Raw genomic sequence first — 19,709 nt, 5'->3', positions numbered from 1 at the left:
GCGTAGTTGAGGGACCAAATCAAAAATTTGACCTAAAATGCACCAACAATGTGATAGCTAATCCCAACTAGGAGTTTGGGTTTCTATGGTCATTGGTTTTTTCTCATAGCCCAAGCTTTTATTGGGTTTTCATTTATGTACCCTTCAAGACCCAATCTATTTCAAACCCTTTATTGTGAAAATAATATGATTTTTTTGATACAATACTTAAAAATTAGGCATTGTTTTTTTTCAACTCTTAAATAAGATGATAATGCACTCCAACGCACTCAAATTCATGACCTCCTGCACTGACAAAATTAAGACTCAATCGGTAGGATTATTATTTTTTTCATTGCAAACTATTCATTGACGGAGTAGGAGTTACATGACTACCAAACAATTCAAAGAGATTAAATTACAGATAACCTAAAATAATGAGGCCACAAACGACCAAACCAAAATGATCATAGATGACACTGAAATAAAAACCACCGATGATTTTAGCAACAAAGGTCATAAATGGCTTACAACAAAGGACAACAGCTAAGATACATGGAACTCAATACAATCCTAGATCAACCACCAAATGTCGAGTAGGAAGAAGATGAACCCCATCAAAATCCCAAGTGATTGAGAAAGATGAAGGCCACCCCAACCACAATAGCCTTCCTGCCGCGTTTAACGTCCTACAAATGCTCCACAAGCTTGAAATGCTTTATGGTGGAGGAAGGTTAACTGATCGGAAGCTAGACAATTTTAGTGAGAATTGATTTACTTCTTCGAAAAGGTGAGGTGATAAGACCATCACACTTGAAAGAGAAACATAAAGTAAAGAGAAACTAAAGCATGAAAGACAACCTCAAAGAAAACCTAACCAAAACTAGACCTGATTATGGGTCGATCACCTGTTCAAATCCAAAAGTTTATCCAGAAAGTGGAAGAATTTGGGTAAAAATATAGGCCTAAAAAATAAAGTCTGTTTTCTAAACAGATCCAACCTTGGGAAGATTTTTTTTCCATGCCCAGATCGAATCAGCCATCTTGTTGTTGTTTTGCTACAATTTTGCTATTATATTATTATATTGTTATTATTGTTCGAATATTCTATAACTTTTATATTATTGTTAATTTTACTACTATTTTAGAGGCATTTATTTGTTAAATATTAACTATCTTAATATTATTAAAGTATAAAGACTTTTTTTAATATAGTTTCATTCTGTTGAAAAATATTCGTTTCAACGTTTTTAATGTATTATATTTTTTAAATTTATTTTTATATAAAAATAATAATAATCTAAAAAAAATTAATACAGACAGATCTGGTCAAACTCAGGTTTAGTATTTTTAATATATATCAATCTTGGACAAAATTTTAAACCTATTTTTTTAATTCAAACTCGGGTTCGAGAAAATAAATTTAAAATTTTACATCAAACCAACTTAAGACCATGATCAGTTCTAATTAGACCCAAACTCTAAAAGTGAGACTCAAAATGACTTATTAAGGGTGGGTTTGGATGGGCAATTGGGTGCGGTGCGGTGCGTTTAGTTTACTTTTTGTCTCACGCTACAGTATCGTTATAATATTTAATCTTACCGCCACCGCTGTTTTTACACTAACCGCAAGTAAACACACTACCCATCCAAATTCACTAACTTCGCTTATAAAACTCTTGCTAAGCAACCGTATCCAATTAGAACCCGTCAAGTAGGAAATAATTTTCCCATATCAACAACCCACGTATTATTTTAAATTGAGAGCGTGAATTTCACACCATCCTAACAGCGCGTGAGATTCTCATTTCTCGATCACTCCAGTTCCCCTAAGAAAACACCTATCAATCTGATTCGTCGACTCATTTCTACGCTAACTTTTTCTCTTCAATTTGGTCCCTCAATTCATCCAATTTCGTGCCCAAACACAACCCTAATTTCCCTTCATTCTCTAATCCCCAATTTTAATCCTAGATCTTAGATGGGATAAAGCCTAAAAAATTCCCATGCGGGTAAAAATCGTAGCTTCATGTTCTCCTCTCATTATTTAATTACTTAATTTACTGTATAACTATGGCTTGAATCTATTTTAAGAACATTGTTTTTTATTCTTTTAATTCTATGGTCTCTATTTTTTTTTGTTATCAGATAAGACTTGGTATCTCCAAAAGACCCATTACATCGATCTAGATTTCAACTTCTTTTTTTTCTCAAGGCAGGTGAGTTTTTTATTTTTATTTTTTGAAGTTCGTTCTTTTGGAATTTTGAGTTTTCGCGTTATATTTTGGTTGCCCATTGATTAGATATTGCTCTTTTGCGATGTTTAATCTTAAAGGTGATCTAATTCACTTGTGAAATGGATAATCAAACATGAGTTTTGAGTTTGGTGTTGTGTGTTGACTCTGGTAGATAATCTAATTCACTTGTGAATTGCCAGTGATGCCTCAACTGGTTCTGGGATCTTGATGACTCAGATTCGAGTCTCACCATGCACAAATGCCAATGCCAAGCCTGGGTTCTCTCCCAGAGTTTAAATAACACATTCCCCTGTTTAAATTCAGATATACTTCAGTTTTCAGACTGTTGTGCTTTGTTTTGAGTTAATTGTAGGTTTAATTGATTGGATATGTATTATTTGTGATTTGTACTTGTAAATGGATGTGAATTTTATCAAGGATAATGGTCGATGAGTGAATTTTCATTATGTTTACGGTTTATGAAGCCCAAATTTTGGTACTATTTATTTGTTTTTATGTATGTCGACTGTTCTGTTGTTACCATGGTTGTTTAAACTGGACCGGCTGGTTGGATTGGCAACCGGCCAATATTCCGGTCCGAAGAAAGGGATTGGACTGGCTGAACCTTGAACTGCAAATCGGAACCTGCTGAACTATTAAAACTGTGAATTTGTAATGTATATTTGATTTAGTTAATTTAGTTAATGTTTTAAACTTTTAATTGAATTTGTAATGTATAATTGATGTTTATGTCATTATTGTTATTTTAATGTGTTTATAAGTTTTTTAAATATCTTTTTTTTTCTTCTGCTTTTCCCCTATTTTTCAGAATTTTTTTTAACTGTGGACTGATCGGACTGGTGCTTCACTGGTATTACCGTCGGTCTGGTTCTAAAATCATTGGTTTTTAGCTTTATATGTTGGACTTGGGTTTTTTTTTTACTATAGGAGTTTCTGATTTTTTGCAATACTGTTCTGTGGTGTAGTTTGCAAATGGCAAAAGGTAGCAAAGGACGACGTGGAATTGCTTTCCGGCAAGTCCGGCCAACCCCGTACTCATTTACCTCACATAATGAAAACATTTCAGGGGATTTTTACCCAAAAAATGTTCCAAAGCTTTGGGTAAGAATGATTGGGAAGACGCGACTTGTTCTGTTTGTATGGAGTGCCCTCACAATGCCGTGCTTCTTCTCTGCTCGTCCCATGACAATGGTTGCCGTCCTTACATGTGTGGAACTAGCTTCCGATACTCGAACTGTCTCGATCAATACAAAAAGTTCTACACTAAAGTAGTCTCATCCAATGAGGAAGAACCTTTGTTTAGTTCCATTGATACTCCGGTCTTGGCACCAGGTTCTGGCTGGCCCGTCGAGAAGTGTGAAGTAACGGAACTTGCATGTCCACTTTGTAGGGGTCAAGTGAAAGGATGGACAGTAGTGGAACCTGCAAGGGAATATCTAAATTCTAAAAAGAGAAGCTGCATGCAGGATGACTGCACTTTCGTCGGGACTTTTAAAGAACTAAGGAAACACATGAGATTGGATCATCCATGTGCTCAACCACGAGAAGTGGACCCTACTCTCGAACAAAAATGGAGGAGGCTTGTACGGGAACGGGAACGGGATGATGTGATCAGCACCATAAGGTCAACAATGACAGGGTCAATGGTTTATGGTGATTATGTAATAGAAGGAAATCACCATGGTTTCGAGACAGATGAAGAAGAGGATGGTCAGAATGGAGGTTTCGAAGCAAGTTTGGATAGTAATTTCGTGAATTTCTTTCTTCTGCTGCATGCATTCGGGTCATCCGGGAACGACCTTGGTAGTATACGACCAAGGCAGCCTACACATGCAGCTGATGAGAATGCTGAACCCATCAATTTATCTGATCAAGATGACGACGACAATGATGATGATGATGATGGAGGCAATATTGCTTTGGTTAGCCGCCTCGGCCGACGTTCAGGCAATAGACAAACAGGAAGGTAACATAACTGGATAGTGATAGGCAAAAGCTTAGGTAAAAAAGAAAACACATTAAAAAATAATACACTTTGAGTTTCCACTCATTTACATGTCATTCAATTTAGGGGGAAATATAAAAAATATCATATGGTTGGCTTTGACTTTGTTGTATGTATATACATTTCAATGTACGCACTATCTCTTTGTGTTCGCTATATTTGTGCTCTGTAAACTTGTAATTAAGTTCAGTTCTGTTAATCATGGACCCTGTATAGTCTTGTGCTTATAAATATTATTGTTGAATGATTTTTATTTTCTCTAGGTTGTGGACATTTACACGGTGCTTATATACATGTACATATTTAATGTACGCATTTGATGTGGGAAATATCTGAAGACTGAAATTAAGTCTATTTTGAGGTTAAAATTCTTGGAGGGTGCTCCTGAATGATTGTTCTATTTGCATGGTTCCCAATTTAAGTAGTTTAATCGGTTCATTATTAAAAATGATTAAAATAGAGAAAAATCAGAAAAAGAAAATTTTAAAGACTATAAATACAATAATTCTTTTATTCATTTAATTTTAAATTTTTGGATTTGGGCTAAACTTGGTCCTATTGGTTAGTAAACTTAGGGTTGGTTTTTTTTTCATAATTTGATTCAAAATATAAAAATTCAGTTTAATCGATTAATCCAATCTGTTAATATGATAAAAAAAAATTAAATCATAACTAAAGTATAAATAAAAATAACAATGAAAGCTTTTTTTTTTGGTGATATTTTATCAACTTGTAAACTCAAAAATAATGCATTTATTTTATAATAAAAATATTTTTTATTGATTCCAAGAAAATTTTCAAATTTATTTTTTATAAATATAATATTATTAGAGAACAATAAAAAAATTCATTACCAAGTAATGTCATGGGTTACGCTAGAGAGTATATAACCATGACACATTTGAATGTTTCATCTTGTTCGTGAGGGATCATATGACTTAACAGAATTGACACATTGCTTAGAGATTGAATGCCCATCTATAACGCATGGTAAGTATGAGAAATAATTTTTGAAGATATGTAATTTTAAAAATTTTGTAATCTTAAAAGATTTGATTTCGTAAATTTTAGAGTTTTGATTTAATTTGTACGGAAATTCAACTATTAATAAAGTCCAAAATTAAAATGACGAGATTAAAGATTTAGTGCCGTGAAAAATCTATCAAGTAGGGTAAAGTAAAAGGTTAAAGGCGTTGAGATTGCAACATTTAAAGATAGAAAATAGAGCCAAACTAATCTACGTGTCAATTTATTATTGGATAATCGTACGGATAGAGCGGTTTGAACTTCACACAAATCCCCTAAAACCCTAAATTCCCCAAATAATACCTTCCTCCGTTTTCAAAAAAACAAAACAAAGAAAAGAACATTAGCCTCTTTAGCCCTTTTGCCCCCCTTTTTTGTTTACACCCCATTCCCCTCTCTTCGCAGCCACTGTTTGTCACACAGGTAAACCCTAGATCTCGATGTCACCCCTTTTTTGTTTTTAATTTCATTTTATCGAATATAAGTTTAATCTCTGAATGATTTTCGACCTTGGGTTCTGTTTTGTTTTAAAGATTTTTTGAAAATAATGGACCGGTACCAAAAGGTAGAGAAGCCTAAAGCTGATACACCCATAAACGAGAATGAACTGAGGATTACAGCTCAAGGGAGGATGAGGAATTATATTTCTTACGCCATCACTCTGCTTCAGGTTTTTTTTTTTTTTTGCTTTTTCCCTACGTTTTTTTTATATGTTGAGTATTTGCATTGTTATTGATTGTTGAAAGCTTTTGTATTTTGTAGGAGAAAGGTGCTAATGAGATTGTGCTTAAAGCCACTGGTAGAGCTATCAACAAGACTGTCATGATTGCTGAATTAATTAAGGTGTTTTATTTTTTGAAAAACAAACTTTTTTGGGTTCTTGTTTATAAATCTCGTGTGGGTTACTGACATTATTCTTAGTATGTGGAAATATGTAGTTTTAGTTGCATATATATATATACACAGAGACTTCTGTATTTGATTGGTCTTATATTTATAATCCCAGAGGAGGATTGCTGGTCTTCATCAAAACACATCGACGGGATCGATAGACATAACTGACACATGGGAACCGCTGGAAGAAGGCCTTCTTCCGTAAGAACCTAGATTTCTTATTCTTTCTAGTAGTAAGAACTATGCTGCTCGTACTCTTCATTTAAGTACGCGTTTTGGAACTCGTGCCCAGCACATGGATATGGGGACATGATCTTAAAAGACCTTCCAAATTGGTGGAAAAACTTGTAAAAAATCTAACCGTGCCCGTGTTTGATACTTACATCCTGATTATGGGGATATGAACTTCAATGATCTTCCAAATATATGGAACAACTTTGAAAAATCTAACGGTACCCATGTTGGATACATACCTATATTTGATACTCACACCTACGTTTGAGTAACATTGCGTAAATGTATTAATCTTCTTGCTAGAACTAACATCATTGCCACTAATTTTTGGTTTTTGCTTGTGCAGCCTAGAAACCACACGCCATGTTTCGATAATCACTATTACTTTGTCTAAGAAAGAGCTTGATTCGTCTTCAATAGGGTTAGCTGACCTCCTCTTATTTGTATTTAAAAGTTAAACATTGCTCAATATAGTCTTGTAAATTGAATCCTGATATTTACTAATGATTATATCGATGTGCTGCTTTGTTGGTTTGCTAATTTGATGTTCAGATATCAGCCTCCGATCCCGGCTGATCAAGTAAAGCCGTCAGCTGAGTTCGAGGACAATGAAGGAGGTGAGAGAATTATGTACAATTGATGTCATTATGCATTTCTGGTTTATTTTGCTTCTTGCCTGAATTGATATTTGTACACCCATATCATGCAAATTAGAGACATCCAAAGCTAAAGCACATGGTCAAGTCACATGAGTTGTTTGGAGGAATATTATATTTTCAATAGGTTTTAGTACATGAGTTAGCAATAAACTGCTTTTGCTTGTTCATTTTTAGCCACTTACATGACCAATTTTCGGCCAAGGCAAGGAAATTATTTTACCTATTTTGGAGAGGTCTTTTTTACTATCCTTCTAATTTCTAATTTTAAATTTTTACAAACGCTTCTTTATGTTATGATAAACTATTGTAATACTTGTGGAATAATTAAGCTTTTTATTGTGTTAATACACTAAATAACCGAACGAAGCGTAGGTGTTTGAGCAAAGTGATTTTCCTGCTTTTATAGTACTTGAAGATGTTGAGAAGTTAAAATCGATTTTAGCCCTGTCATCTTGCATTTCCAATATGGGGTATGCTTAGTTTGGTATTAGTGTATAATGGACACTTTCGGGGAAGGTTAATGGGACAATAGAGGCAATAGGGTTGACAGAAGTACCATGGAGGCTTTTATACTAGGATTTGGATTGCATGTTGCACCCTCTACTAAAAAAAATGAGCAAATTAGTCTTTTTCTGTTATTAACTTTTATCCATTTGTACGGTTAAAAACCGGCATGGTTGACGGAGTAACCAAATAATGGCATGTAGCATATCACACGTCTCATGCTGACGTACAAAGATCAATTTTTAAATGTAGAAATAGATGAAATTTTTAATAGAACTGGTTAGTTTTTTTTATCTAACGTATGAGGGTTAGTTCATTTTTTGAGTAGAGCGACTAAAATGCAATCTGACTCTTAGTACAGAGAATCCCATGGTACTTTTACCAGTTGTTTCTGTTGGTTGGAAGTAGTTGCTAGGTTTTAGAGCCTATAGGCGACTTTTCTGTATCCGATTGATTGTAAGAGTCTGTTATCCAGATTCTTGCCGTTTATTAAACTGTGCTTGTGTTTTTCCTGAATTCATAGACATTCTTTCTTGCGCAGGCCATATCAATGGTGGCACGGTGGAGCACAGGAATGGAGGATGGGATGGTGGGCGAGGCTATGGAGGAAGAGGTCGAGGTCGAGGTCGTGGTAGGGGACGTGGTTTCCGAGGGCGTGGAAGAGGGTATGGTGGTGGAAATATGCAACGGGACTCAGGATATTACAATGGTAATGGTCCATCAGGACCATTGCCTGCCCAGGGTCGTGGTAAGCCCTTTGCTTTCAATGTGTTCTCGTACCCTGTTTTAGTGCATTCACCATTTTTGTCTAATCACTTATTGCATCAGGTCGTGGACGAGGTCGAGGAAGGGGACGTGGAGGCGGTCGTGGTCAGGGTTTCGCACCCGATGGTCCATTCCAGAAAGGTGCTTGAAACAACTAGAGCATTAATCCTTAGATTCTTCTGCAAAACTTTGGCTTTAGTAAACAAAAAATCATGTCCTTTTTCGACATTAATTAAGGCTTTGTTTTTCACTTGGAGAATTTGTGTTGTAAGGGACCTTTAATATATTGGTTTTCCATTCTAGGCCACAATTTTTGTAGGAAAGTTGGTAGGGATAAATTTATCTTTTATATAATATTATTGAACACAAATTCTAGATAAAGAAACATAATTGTTGAACTTATTAGTATCTCTTCAATGCTTTTAGGATAAGACGATGGATAAGAAGCTATATATATGTTTTTATTCAACACGATACATTTGAGTGGGATATAGCAAGAAACTATGTAGTAAGTAGATTTTTATCTTTCAATAAGCTAACCCAAATTCCCCTCTACCTTGGAATCTGCACAAATGCCATAAAAAACATAAAATTAGCCCTAAAAAGCATTAACTATGTACTTAATTCCAATATTAAGCAAAAACTAAGCAAAAGCCCTTAATTCAAATCTTTGGGTTTTTCTTTCTTTTCTTTTATATTATATTATAGTAGCTTGGGTTTGTCAAAAGTTAAAATAAAAGTAAGTTAAATGAAAATTTTTAAATAATTCAATTATGTTTTATAATTTTTGGTTTAAGGATGTAAAAAGTCCTTAAAATTTTTCCAGAAAAAGCAATTAAACCTTTTTCTTTAGTACTTATTTGGATACTTGAACTTTTAAAATGCATCAGAAAGGCCCTCAAACTTTTTTAGAAAAAGTAATTAAGCCCTTACTTTTTTTTTACACTTAATTGGGTACTTGAATTTTCAAAATGCATCAAAAAGACCCTCAAGCTTTAAAAAAAAGTAATTAAACCTCTGCTTTTATTAAAAATTAGAAACAAATTATAAAAAAATTAAAATCAATAAAAGCTATAAATATTACTAAACTTTAATAAAAAAATTAATATTAAAAATTAGAAAAAAATATAAAAATTGTAAAAATTATAAAATATATAGAAAATATAAAATATAAAATTTTGTAAAGTCATAAAAAAATTATACAAAATATAAAGAAATATAAATTTCGTAAAAAAAGTTTATAAAAATTATCGTACCAAAAGAAGCATTTTATAATTTTTCTATTAATTTTATTGATTTTTATTTTTTAATCATTTTTCGCCACATGTCACATTATATACTTTAATTGAAAAAACTAAAGGTCGTTAACTTTAACGATCAACAGTTAAAGTAAATTGTTAAAAGGACTTTTTGATGCATTTTATAGTTTTCTATGATTTTAATAAAATTTTACAATAATTTTTTTTATTTTTTTACGGTTTTATAAAAAATTCTAATTTTTATATTTTTATTAAAATTTAATAATTTCTCTAAAATTTATTATTTATTATTTTTATAATTTTTCTCTAAATTTTAATAAGAGTAAGGGCTTAATTGCTTTTTAAAAAAATTTTGAGGGTCTTTCTGATGCAATTTGAAAGTTCAAGTACCAAAATGAGTGAAAAAAAGCAGAGGCTTAATTGCTTGTCTTAAGAAGTTTAAGAGCTTTTTTTGATGCATTTTAAAAGTTCAATTGCTCAATTGAGAAAAAAAAAGAAGCTTACTTACTTTTTTTGAAAAAATTTGAGAGCTTCTTAAACCCTTAAACGAACTTACATAATTTTACGTAGATACGAATTCTTGTGTCATTATAGATTTTAATAAGTAATTTTGTGTTACTTAAGTTATTTTAAATTTAAATTATTTCAAATATAGTATAAATTTGAGTTGAAGTCCTCTACTTTTTTCTTTAATTAAAATCTAATTAAAATAGAGTGAACTAAGACTCGAACCCAAAAAAAGGCATCCCAAAAAAAAATGGGCAACTTAGATATGTCCAAAACAACCCAAAAAGGAAAGAAGATGAGGCTATAGCTAAGTAAGATTGACCGACACGACACATAATCATATGATAAAGGGTTAAAATATAACATAGATACCTATCCTCTTCCTAAATTTTATCAAGACTGTTAAATAGTGTCTGAATATTGTAGAAATGGAAGTACAGGGACTATATTTCAATCTTTGAAGAGTTCAGGGACTTATTGCACATTTTAACCTAAGGTAAACCGTACCTGGACTGCATCTAATCTGGCACTTGCGATCACATCGCTGCATAAGCCTCGCTGCATCACCCGAAAACAAAAACACCATAATCATAAGATAACATCCAAGATCAAACCACCACAAAAAAATAGAAAAGAAATTGAAAAAGGTTCTTCTTTTTTTGAACTTACTGTTACTTTGAACGCAACCAGTACTACAAGCGTCGTAGCAATCCACCTGTGGTGCTACGTTTTCCATTTGTGAACTTAAAACGCAGAAAATAAGAACAGCAATTATCATCATCTTCTTCATCCTTATCCCTTTTTTTTTTCCTTTTGATGGATGATTTTTTTTTTGGGGGCTTTGCTATTAGAGGTTTATAAAGAGGGTCTTTGATTGAAATTACCCATCAACTTGCATTGATCTACGTATTTGCCATGTTTAAATGAAGAGCTTTCTCTTAGCAGCCACGCCCTCATACAAGTGGGCCTTTGAAACTTTAATGCACCGTCTCGCCAATTCGTTTGACTCTAGCCGCCTACTTTTACTTGATGGTCAAATTTTTCAGTTTTTGTTATCCCTCCACTTTAGCAAGAACACCTGGCATAACATGGAACAACAATCGGACTCCTCACTTAAGACGGTCTACGATGACCTATTGTGCATTTTATTCGATCTGGCTTCGAGATAGTTGGCTGCACACTCTTGTGGGGGATCACTTGCTACATGTTTATTGTGAGAGACAATGATTCTGTCACTTGGCCACGGTCATATGAATTCCTTATGTTAGCGGTTACGTAGTACTACAATATAAGGAGTGACCCCTCAATATAAGCCTCAGAGAGGGATAAAGATCTCTCTTTTTTTCCAAGAAAAACCTAAGTATCAGCCTAGGCATTCTCTCCTTTTCCCTTAGCACCTAGACTTCGACTCTCTACCTATCATAAGTGAATCGACATTCCTTTCTATTATCTTCTCCCCTTAGTTTTCTTCCTTAGTGAAAATATGTATCAACAATTTTATAATCATTTTAATTTAGTTGATTATTGTGAGAAATTTTTTAATTTTGACACAAAAAAAATCTATGTTCTAATATTGTTTATACAAAAAGAATGTAGAAAAAATTGGAGGCGGTTTCACCCGATGGACCAAAAGCCACAAGTGATTGAGTTGAAGCTTAACTAAGAGAGTAATAGCAAAAGAAAGATCAAACTATGTAAGTCAACTATCCTTGATAATCTAGCCAATTCGACAGGACATTATCACTTGTTTATCACATACACTATAACTTGATAATATCGTATCATCTTGCAGACTTAACAAAGGACTAACGAATGACGGATGGCCTAGTGGGTCATCTCATTTATCTTCATCTACTCTTTAAAAATGAAGATCTCTCTCTTCCAATGTTTTTGAAATCGGATTAATGGTCGACCTTGTTAGACCAGTTCAAAAGAAATAAATTATTAAAAAATTAAAAAATGATTCAACCGAATTTTTATCTCGGTTCAGTTGATCTATACTGATTTGCGAGTTAATCAATTTTTCACCTCTCACCAAACCGGTGTCCCAGTCCAACCGATCTAGTTTAGGCAACACTACTCTCTCCCTTCTCTTGTCCTCTTCTTCAAACTTTCACCCTTCCTTTCTCCCTAACTAGCTTCACCTCTTTCACCTTGCGGCTCTCGATCCATCAAGTGAACTGCCACTTTAGCCTCCACAAGCCTCCACAACACTTTCTCCCTCAACAATTATTAGATTAATAAATGATGTTATAAAATTTGAAATTACATGAGAGAAAAGAAATTTGAAATTATCAATGTATATACAAAATTACATGTATAAAAATTTAAAAAGAAGTAATTAATGTGAAGACTTGAAATAGTTTAAAAATAGAATCAAAGATGAATACTATATGAAATAATAATATCTGAATGAATTTTAAAGTGAATATTGTATAAGAAGTAAACCAAAATACGTAAAATAATATATATATATTAATTTAAATAAATATTACATATGGATTGAAAATTTTCATATAATAATATATGTATAATAGTATGTATAAAAAGTCGATATAAACCAAGTATATAGTAGAGTAGGGTTTTGAAAGAAATAAATTATACATGAAATAGGTAAAAGATATATAATAATATGAAATCGATGATATATTATGTATATATATATATGTACAATAAAAATAGTTTAATACAAATTATATATATATGTATAAAAAAAATATTATGTAAGCATATTATTGTATTAATCATTAAAGCAGAGAAATATGTAAGTGAAGCTAAAAAATGTATAAATTATATTGAAATTACAACAAGAATGCATAAGATAATACATGATAAATTTAAATGATCAGAATAATAATACATGATAACTTTAAAATAATGTTAATGACGCATTTAGAATAATAATATATTATAATTTTAAAATAGTATTAATAATAAACTTAAAAATATATTAAACTTAAACATAAAAAGAATGTTAGATTTTGAAAACAATATACCTAAAAATAACAGGAAAATAAATTTTAAACAGAGTAAAAAACAAGTACATTAAATTAAATAAGTATGGACTAAATTGTATTTAATTCGAAATAGAAAGAAAAAAAAGGCACGCGCGAATAACATGGGGACTAAAGAGGAAAAATATCCCCAGCCCCAAAATTTAAGAAACAAAAAAGGATCAATTTAAACACGTTACAAAAGCGAGGGGACCAATATTGATAATAAACCATTGAGACAAAACGCGCGGATCCTTTCCTCGGGTCGGGTCACCGCGCGGGTTAAGGCCACCAAACTGGTAAAATCACAGAAGAAAGAAAAAAATGCTGGTAAAATCACCTTTGAAAACTTGCTATCCGTTTTTTATTCTCTGTGTGCGTGAATCCTTTTACAGATTTTCAATTGACTTTATATAGCCGAATTACGGCAAATAAATAAAATGAAATACAAATTCTATTCTGTTATTTGCTGGCCTGGAGAAGCATGTGAAAAGCGTGCGTGGGAGGGTCAAAGGTGACGACGGCAACCCTAGGTGCAGCGCGCCTAAGGTTTCTGTTGACTTGGTGTTTTGGGCAATTCGGGATATTTGGGTTTAGGTATTGGGTCTGGGTAGTTTAGGTTGACAATGTTTGGGTCGATTTGGGTTAGGGTTTTATTGCAATTGGGTTTGTAATAAAAACTGGACTTGTATTGGACTATTATTAATTTTTTGGTTCTTTTTATGTGCATGTTGGCCCGAGAAAATTGGGCCTATTTCAATTATTAAACACAAATACTGAATAAAAACAACATATAATTTCATTTCCTTCATCAACAAAATTTTAATCTAAAATTATTACAGGAGTTTCGGTTCCATGCTCTTGTTCATCTTCTACTGTTTCATTTGACTCCTGTGTTTGTTGCTTCATCTCTTTGGCTCTGCCCCATAGCACCATATATACCCCACATATTATCATCAATCCCCCTATGATGCTGTTGATTTCTCAGGAAAAAAAGAGAAAGAATTAGAAACTAAAACACCATTTGCAGCTAAGTTATTCGAGTTTGGATGTGAGTGTTGTAAAACAAATATACCTTCCTAAATGCAGCTTTTCATCAAGTAATAAAGATCCCACAACAGCAACAAGCACAAGCCCCAATGGATTGAATGTAGCTGCATACAATGGTCCCTTCAACCGAACAGCCCATGATATCAAGAACACGAACAGAGCAGATCCCATGGTTCCCTACAACATAACCAAAAAAACAATGTCAAAATGTTCAATTCCCCCCAAAAGAAAAACCCAACATGTAGCCATTAACATACCACATAAGCAACAGCTAGAAGCCTAACGTTCCATCCAAGCTTCCATTGATTCCAATCCCTCACAGTACAAACAGCATACAAAGCTCCTTGTATTGATCCCATCAAACACATCAAAGCAGTGCTTGAATACAAGTAAGGGAACCCCACACTCATTTTAGCCTAGCAAAGTTCAAAAGTTAAGTACGAAAAAAAAAACCATGCAAGTGAGTGAAATTGATGGAATAGGAAAAGGAAAAGAACTCAAGTTTTACCTGAATGATCAACCACAAACAGAAAGAAACGCAGCTCAAAAGACCCAAAAAAGCACCGATAATAAATTGACCGGTGCCATGATATGAAGGTACTTGTTGATGATGATGCTTTAAAATATTTACATCTGTTGACCAGATGTTTACGTCTATACCTTTATAAAATATAAATATCATCGCTCCACCTATTCCTATTAAAGTGCTACACACTTTGGCTTTCCCGGCACTTGTTTTTATTGCTAGTTTCTCCATCCTGTTATCATTATTAACTTTGTTTCAATACATTGAAAAAATGACAGAAAATTAGAGACAATTAGAATTGGGTTCCACGTTTATATTTGATTTTATCTCTATTTTATCTCTAGGTTTTCTGATTCTATTGGAAGTTCGAGGAGGCAACGGCAGTCCACAAATTTTCACTCACCAACGCCCTTAGTGGGTGAGGGTGCTCCTGCTGCCTGTCAACTCCTCGAGCTCTTAGCAGAGTCACTGAATCCACTAGAACTCTCAACAGAAACTAGAGATAAAATCCAACATAAACACCAGGGACCCAATATCACACCCATTGAAGTATCCAACGGACACAAAAAATCAAAATCAACCGAGGTTTACGAAGCGTACTTGAAACAAATGGCCAAAATAAAAGTAAAGGCTGGAGCAAGGTTGACGATGGCTGCAACAAATGTTGCAGATGTATGCACCAAGCTTTGCAGGTACAAGTTTTGAACCAATGATCCTCTGTAAAATACATTTACAATTAGCTTAAAACAAACAGATTTTTGTATATACATATATAAATTTAAGTTAAACATACCCAAATAATCCACGAAGAAACGCTTGAAGCAGTACTTTTCTATTAATTTTTTTCAAGCTCTTCCTATAAAAAAAAAAAGAAAAAAAGAAAAAGACTCAGATAAAAAAAAAACTAATAAAAGAACAACTGAAACAAAAAAAGATTAAGCTTTAACCTTTCAAAAAGAAGAGCAAGCGGAACCATGACAGCGGTGGCAAACATGAATCTATAAACCACAATAATTCTTGAACTCATCCCATCATTAGAAGCTAACTTATACATGACATTAATACCAGCAAATATAATCTGTACCAATACCATTAACAATGGTGCCTTTATACACTGAAAAATATTTGCAAGACCCATTTTATGTATAAAAACTCAGTAATATGAAAACCAAACAAAGAAAAGAAACCCAGAAATCTTTTTTCTTGCTTTCTCTGCTTAATGGGAGAACTCAACTGAAAACTAAATAGAAAAATTAAATTAATTAATTAAAATAAAATAAAAAAAGATAGTAATATTCTAATGTAATAAATTCTATGAAGTAGTATCATTTGTAAAACTGTCCTTAGTTGCAAGAATATTTATAGAAATATATATATAGTAATTAATTACATTAATTAAATTAAATTTTAAAAAAAGATAGCAATATTCTAACGTTAGGAGACGTAAAATTTTCCTTATGTATAAGATTTTAAGTACTCTGTTATAGTGAAGCAAATATGGCATGAGATACCTTCCCAGCTTTTCATCTGAGTAACAAGCAGAAATCCAAATCGATTGAATATGGCTGGCTGCATACAATGGTCCCCAATTCCCTGCAACATACCCAAAAAAATAATGTCAAAACCAAGAAACTTACCCCTTTCTCTTTGTTCTGGAGAAGGGAAGACGGTTTTGAAAACAATATATTAAAATATATTAAACTTAAACATAAAAAGAAGGTTAGATTTTGAAAACAATATATCTAAAAATAACAGAAAAATAAATTTTAAACAGAATAAAAAACAAATACATTAAATTAAATAAGTATGGACTAACAAGAAAAAATCAGCAAAGATTGAACTTGTTTATTTTTTCAATGCTTAAGATAAATACAATGGATAGAAGCTATATGCTTTTATTCAACACAATACAGTGGGTGGCAAATATCAAGAAATTATGTTGTAAATAGGTTTTTATCTTTCTACGAAATAACTCAAATTCTCCTTGGAATCTGGACAAATTTCATAAAAAAAACACACATAAAATTAGTTTTAAAAAGCTCAAATAATAATTTATTGAGGGTGAATTCTTTCGGGAGAAGTTTTTTAAGTGTTATTCATCGAGCAATTGATTGAACCCTTAACAATGAAAGGTATGGTTCCCGATAAGGGTTTTTTCCCTCGTGCTCTATAAAGAGCAAGCATGCCTTAAGAAGTTGCTTGAGGAGGTTTGATTCATATAGTTGATCGGATATTCAACGGACAACACTTCGAAGACTTATCTAAAAAAAATTAACCCCCTCAACATAACTACGTACTACCATATAATATAGCAGCTCAACTCTGTGATTTTAAGTTGGAACAATATGGATTAGACAATTGAGATTTTAAAATTTGTTAATCGTTCCAATTCAAATAATTTTTTGAATTTAGATTTGGATTCTTGTTTAAAGTTTGGGTTGTTTCTGCCTAAGCTAAACGAGTTTAAATTTTTGACTTTTTATTATTACATTAGATTATATCAAGTTCGAGTAAATTTAAATTTAGATTGAATTGAACTAGTTTAGATTATAGACTTTTTATTGTCAAATCGAGGTGGATGTAGTTTAGGTTTAAATTTGAGGTTAGTATTTGGTACACTAGCAGTGTATTTTTACTCTACAGGTAACTTTGAAAAGTTAAAATGTGTCTATTTTTTAATATTTTACTATACCCCTATAGGACACTTGTCAACCCAATTTTTTTATTATATGATCTTCTTTTATACTAAACTAAAAGTAAAGAAAAATTATTACAATTAATTTAATTAATTGCATTTAATTAAATTCAATATTACAGTAACGAATTGATTAACATTATCAAGCGATAAAATTTTTTTCTACAATTTATTTCATTGATTTTTATGTTTTAAAATTTAAAATTTCCATATTGAAAAAAAAAAGAAATTTAAAATTGTCAGCAATGTGATAAACAAGTACAATTCGATAATTTTTTAACACAATATTTTAGTTTCTACCCTTTTTTTACTTAATCCTTAGTTTTTTTTTACCACAATCAATACTTAAAAAAAATATTTTTTTTGACCAAAATGAAAGTGAGAACATAATTTAGTTTATAAAATTAACTACCGCTAGAAATTTAATGATTGGGTAATTAAAATGAAAACATCTTATAGTTGAGTGACAAATTTGCAAGGGCCCAAAATAAAAGCCCCCTAAAAGTTAAGTGACCAACTAGGTAGTTTACCCTCTATTCTATTGGTATAATAACAAATTTAGTCCTTAAAATTTTACACATTATGTCAAATTGGTATTGTTTAACAAATTTAACCCACAAACATTTACATATTATATCAATTTGATCTTGATTTAACAAATTTAGCTCGTAACATTTACATATTCTCTCTAACAACACAAAATATATATAAACAATAAGCACTAAATTTATTATTATACTAATCAAAATTATATATAATTAACGGAAAACCATGATTAGTTGTCTTTAATTAGTTGTTTATTTTTAAAATTGAAAGATTAAGTTGTTCTAATTTTTTTAAGAAGAATCAATTTGCTCATAGATATTAAATATTTTAACCATAAAATATGTAAATGTTTTAAATACAATGGGGATTATTTTCCGTTTAGTCCCTTCTTGTTATCTGCACGTTCAACTTGGTCCCTTTTCTTTTATTTATTTCTGATTTGCCCCAAAAATTTGTTTTAAAGTTCAATTTTGTCCTTTTCGTTATTTTTGCTATGTTATTATTTAATGAATTAATTAATTAACTATTATTAACATTATTATTTTCCTTTTATTTATTTACTTATTATTATTACTTTTTTATTAAATTAATTAGTTTTTTATTATATTTCTTTTTCTTTATTATCTAAATATTTTAAATACAACTAATAAAAATATGATAAAATTGACGGAAAATAAACAATGTGATTAATTGATTTTAGTTACACATTTTTTAAATGGTTAGGAATTAAATTATTTTTTTAAAGAGATCAATTCACCCAATATTAAAAATGAAATGAGTATTTTCGTTTAATTATTATATAATCCTTTTTCTTTTTAAAATTAGAGGGATAAAAAGTTTCACAGTGTGATTTATGTCTAAATTTTACAAAATTAAAATATATAAAGAAAATCTTTAATATCCTTTTATTTTTTAAAGCTTAGATTAAAAATTAAAGTTCATTTTTGTTAAATACAAACAAATGATGTGACTATTAACAGAAATATCCCTTCCCTACTAATTCGTGACTAAACTACCTTTAAAACAGGATTTTTTTTCTTTCTTTACTTTTAAGTGGACCCTACCTGCCACGGGTGGTTCTTTCTCTAATACCCCAAAAAGTTCTTTCTTTCCCAATGGGAAAAATATCATAGAGTAACTTATATCATATACTTTTTTATTTAAAAAAATTATAAATTAAATTGTATATATTAAATTAAATAATAAATTAATCATTTCAGTTAAAAATTTTATTCATTGGTGCTGATATTAACAGTAAAATTAAATAAATTTTTCTACAAAATAATTAATTTATAGTAACTAATTTAATTTTTTCAAGAACGGTTTTTCAATATCTTAAGCAGTTTTTCAAGAACAAGAAGAAACGAAAATGATAGAGAAGATGCCATACCTTAAGCCAAGACCCTGCGAAGAGGAAGATTTGAGCGAAACGAAACGAAACAGCAGTGTGTAATTTGCCTGAGAATAGAAGATATGAGACGGACACAGCTAAGGAAAAACGGAAGAGATTATAAAAGATGAAGAAAGGAAGAAGTAGACAGAGGAAAGTTACCTGGATGAAGAAGGAGAAGGGATGAAGAACGGAAGGAAGAAGGAGAAAGTAACCTGGTGAGACTTGGAAAATGTCTTACAAAAATAAAATCGGTAAGACATTTACCGTAAACTCAATACTCATTTTACCCGTGTTTTGGAGAATGTTTTACTATAGTAATTCATTTTCCAACAAACAAACACCAGAAAATAAGGAAAGTATTTTTTAGAAAACATTTTCACCCTAAACAAATGGAAGCTCTTAACTTATTCTCATAT

At 31.6% G+C, this 19,709-nt stretch overlaps 2 protein-coding genes, 1 long non-coding RNA gene and 1 other non-coding gene across 6 annotated transcripts; 2 read left to right on the top strand and 2 right to left on the bottom strand.

The window, feature by feature from the left end:
- Positions 1 to 1,823: 1,823 nt before the first annotated feature.
- LOC107898525 (uncharacterized) lies at positions 1,824 to 4,500 on the top strand. Its single transcript, XR_005911949.1, has 4 exons — positions 1,824 to 1,991; positions 2,128 to 2,198; positions 3,046 to 3,099; positions 3,203 to 4,500. It is a non-coding gene; the product is annotated as an uncharacterized protein (transcript).
- Positions 4,501 to 5,488: 988 nt separating this feature from the next.
- Positions 5,489 to 8,726, top strand: LOC107898527 (ribonuclease P protein subunit p25-like protein). Its single transcript, XM_016824010.2, has 8 exons — positions 5,489 to 5,691; positions 5,802 to 5,938; positions 6,031 to 6,111; positions 6,275 to 6,363; positions 6,743 to 6,817; positions 6,949 to 7,013; positions 8,101 to 8,307; positions 8,388 to 8,726. Exons 2-8 carry the CDS (start codon positions 5,816 to 5,818, stop codon positions 8,471 to 8,473), a joined length of 726 nt encoding a protein of 241 aa, XP_016679499.2. The 5' UTR covers positions 5,489 to 5,691; positions 5,802 to 5,815; the 3' UTR covers positions 8,474 to 8,726.
- A 38-nt stretch (positions 8,727 to 8,764) lies between these two features.
- LOC107898528 (uncharacterized) lies at positions 8,765 to 11,135 on the bottom strand. The gene is made up of 3 exons (XR_001684441.2): positions 10,760 to 11,135; positions 10,598 to 10,648; positions 8,765 to 8,888 (listed from the first exon to the last, which is right to left on the bottom strand). It is a non-coding gene; the product is annotated as an uncharacterized lncRNA (long non-coding RNA).
- Positions 11,136 to 13,860: 2,725 nt separating this feature from the next.
- LOC107898003 (WAT1-related protein At1g25270) lies at positions 13,861 to 19,709 on the bottom strand. Of its 3 annotated transcripts, none has more exons than XM_041091005.1 (10): positions 19,453 to 19,705; positions 19,291 to 19,358; positions 16,171 to 16,252; positions 15,607 to 15,737; positions 15,453 to 15,515; positions 15,260 to 15,376; positions 14,642 to 14,891; positions 14,391 to 14,549; positions 14,159 to 14,310; positions 13,861 to 14,056 (listed from the first exon to the last, which is right to left on the bottom strand). In XM_041091005.1, the coding sequence occupies exons 4-10, from the start codon at positions 15,711 to 15,713 to the stop codon at positions 13,906 to 13,908; spliced, it is 999 nt and encodes a 332-aa protein (XP_040946939.1). In that variant the 5' UTR covers positions 15,714 to 15,737; positions 16,171 to 16,252; positions 19,291 to 19,358; positions 19,453 to 19,705; the 3' UTR covers positions 13,861 to 13,905. The 3 variants fall into 3 exon arrangements, with proteins under 3 accessions (XP_040946939.1, XP_040946940.1, XP_016679053.2); XM_041091006.1 differs by having other exon boundaries at positions 15,607 to 15,657; positions 19,453 to 19,704; XM_016823564.2 differs by having other exon boundaries at positions 15,607 to 16,252; positions 19,453 to 19,709.

This window comes from Gossypium hirsutum, chromosome D04, assembly GCF_007990345.1.
Source record: "Gossypium hirsutum isolate 1008001.06 chromosome D04, Gossypium_hirsutum_v2.1, whole genome shotgun sequence".
NCBI lineage: Eukaryota > Viridiplantae > Streptophyta > Magnoliopsida > Malvales > Malvaceae > Gossypium > Gossypium hirsutum.
This window is presented reverse-complemented; position numbering and strand designations above follow the sequence as displayed.

Excerpts from the sequence above, each read along its gene's own strand:
- LOC107898003 (XM_016823564.2), bottom strand. The coding sequence starts at position 15,797 with ATGGGTCTTGCAAATATTTTTCAGTGTATAAAGGCACCATTGTTAATG. Across the intron at positions 15,516-15,606 it reads CTTGCTCTTCTTTTTGAAAG|GAAGAGCTTGAAAAAAATTA; the intron begins GTTAAAGCTTAA and ends TTTTTTTTATAG. Across the intron at positions 14,311-14,390 it reads TTCTAGCTGTTGCTTATGTG|GGAACCATGGGATCTGCTCT; the intron begins GTATGTTAATGG and ends GTTATGTTGTAG.
- LOC107898527 (XM_016824010.2), top strand. The coding sequence starts at position 5,816 with ATGGACCGGTACCAAAAGGTAGAGAAGCCTAAAGCTGATACACCCATA. Across the intron at positions 5,939-6,030 it reads ACGCCATCACTCTGCTTCAG|GAGAAAGGTGCTAATGAGAT; the intron begins GTTTTTTTTTTT and ends TGTATTTTGTAG. Across the intron at positions 6,818-6,948 it reads CTTGATTCGTCTTCAATAGG|ATATCAGCCTCCGATCCCGG; the intron begins GTTAGCTGACCT and ends TTTGATGTTCAG.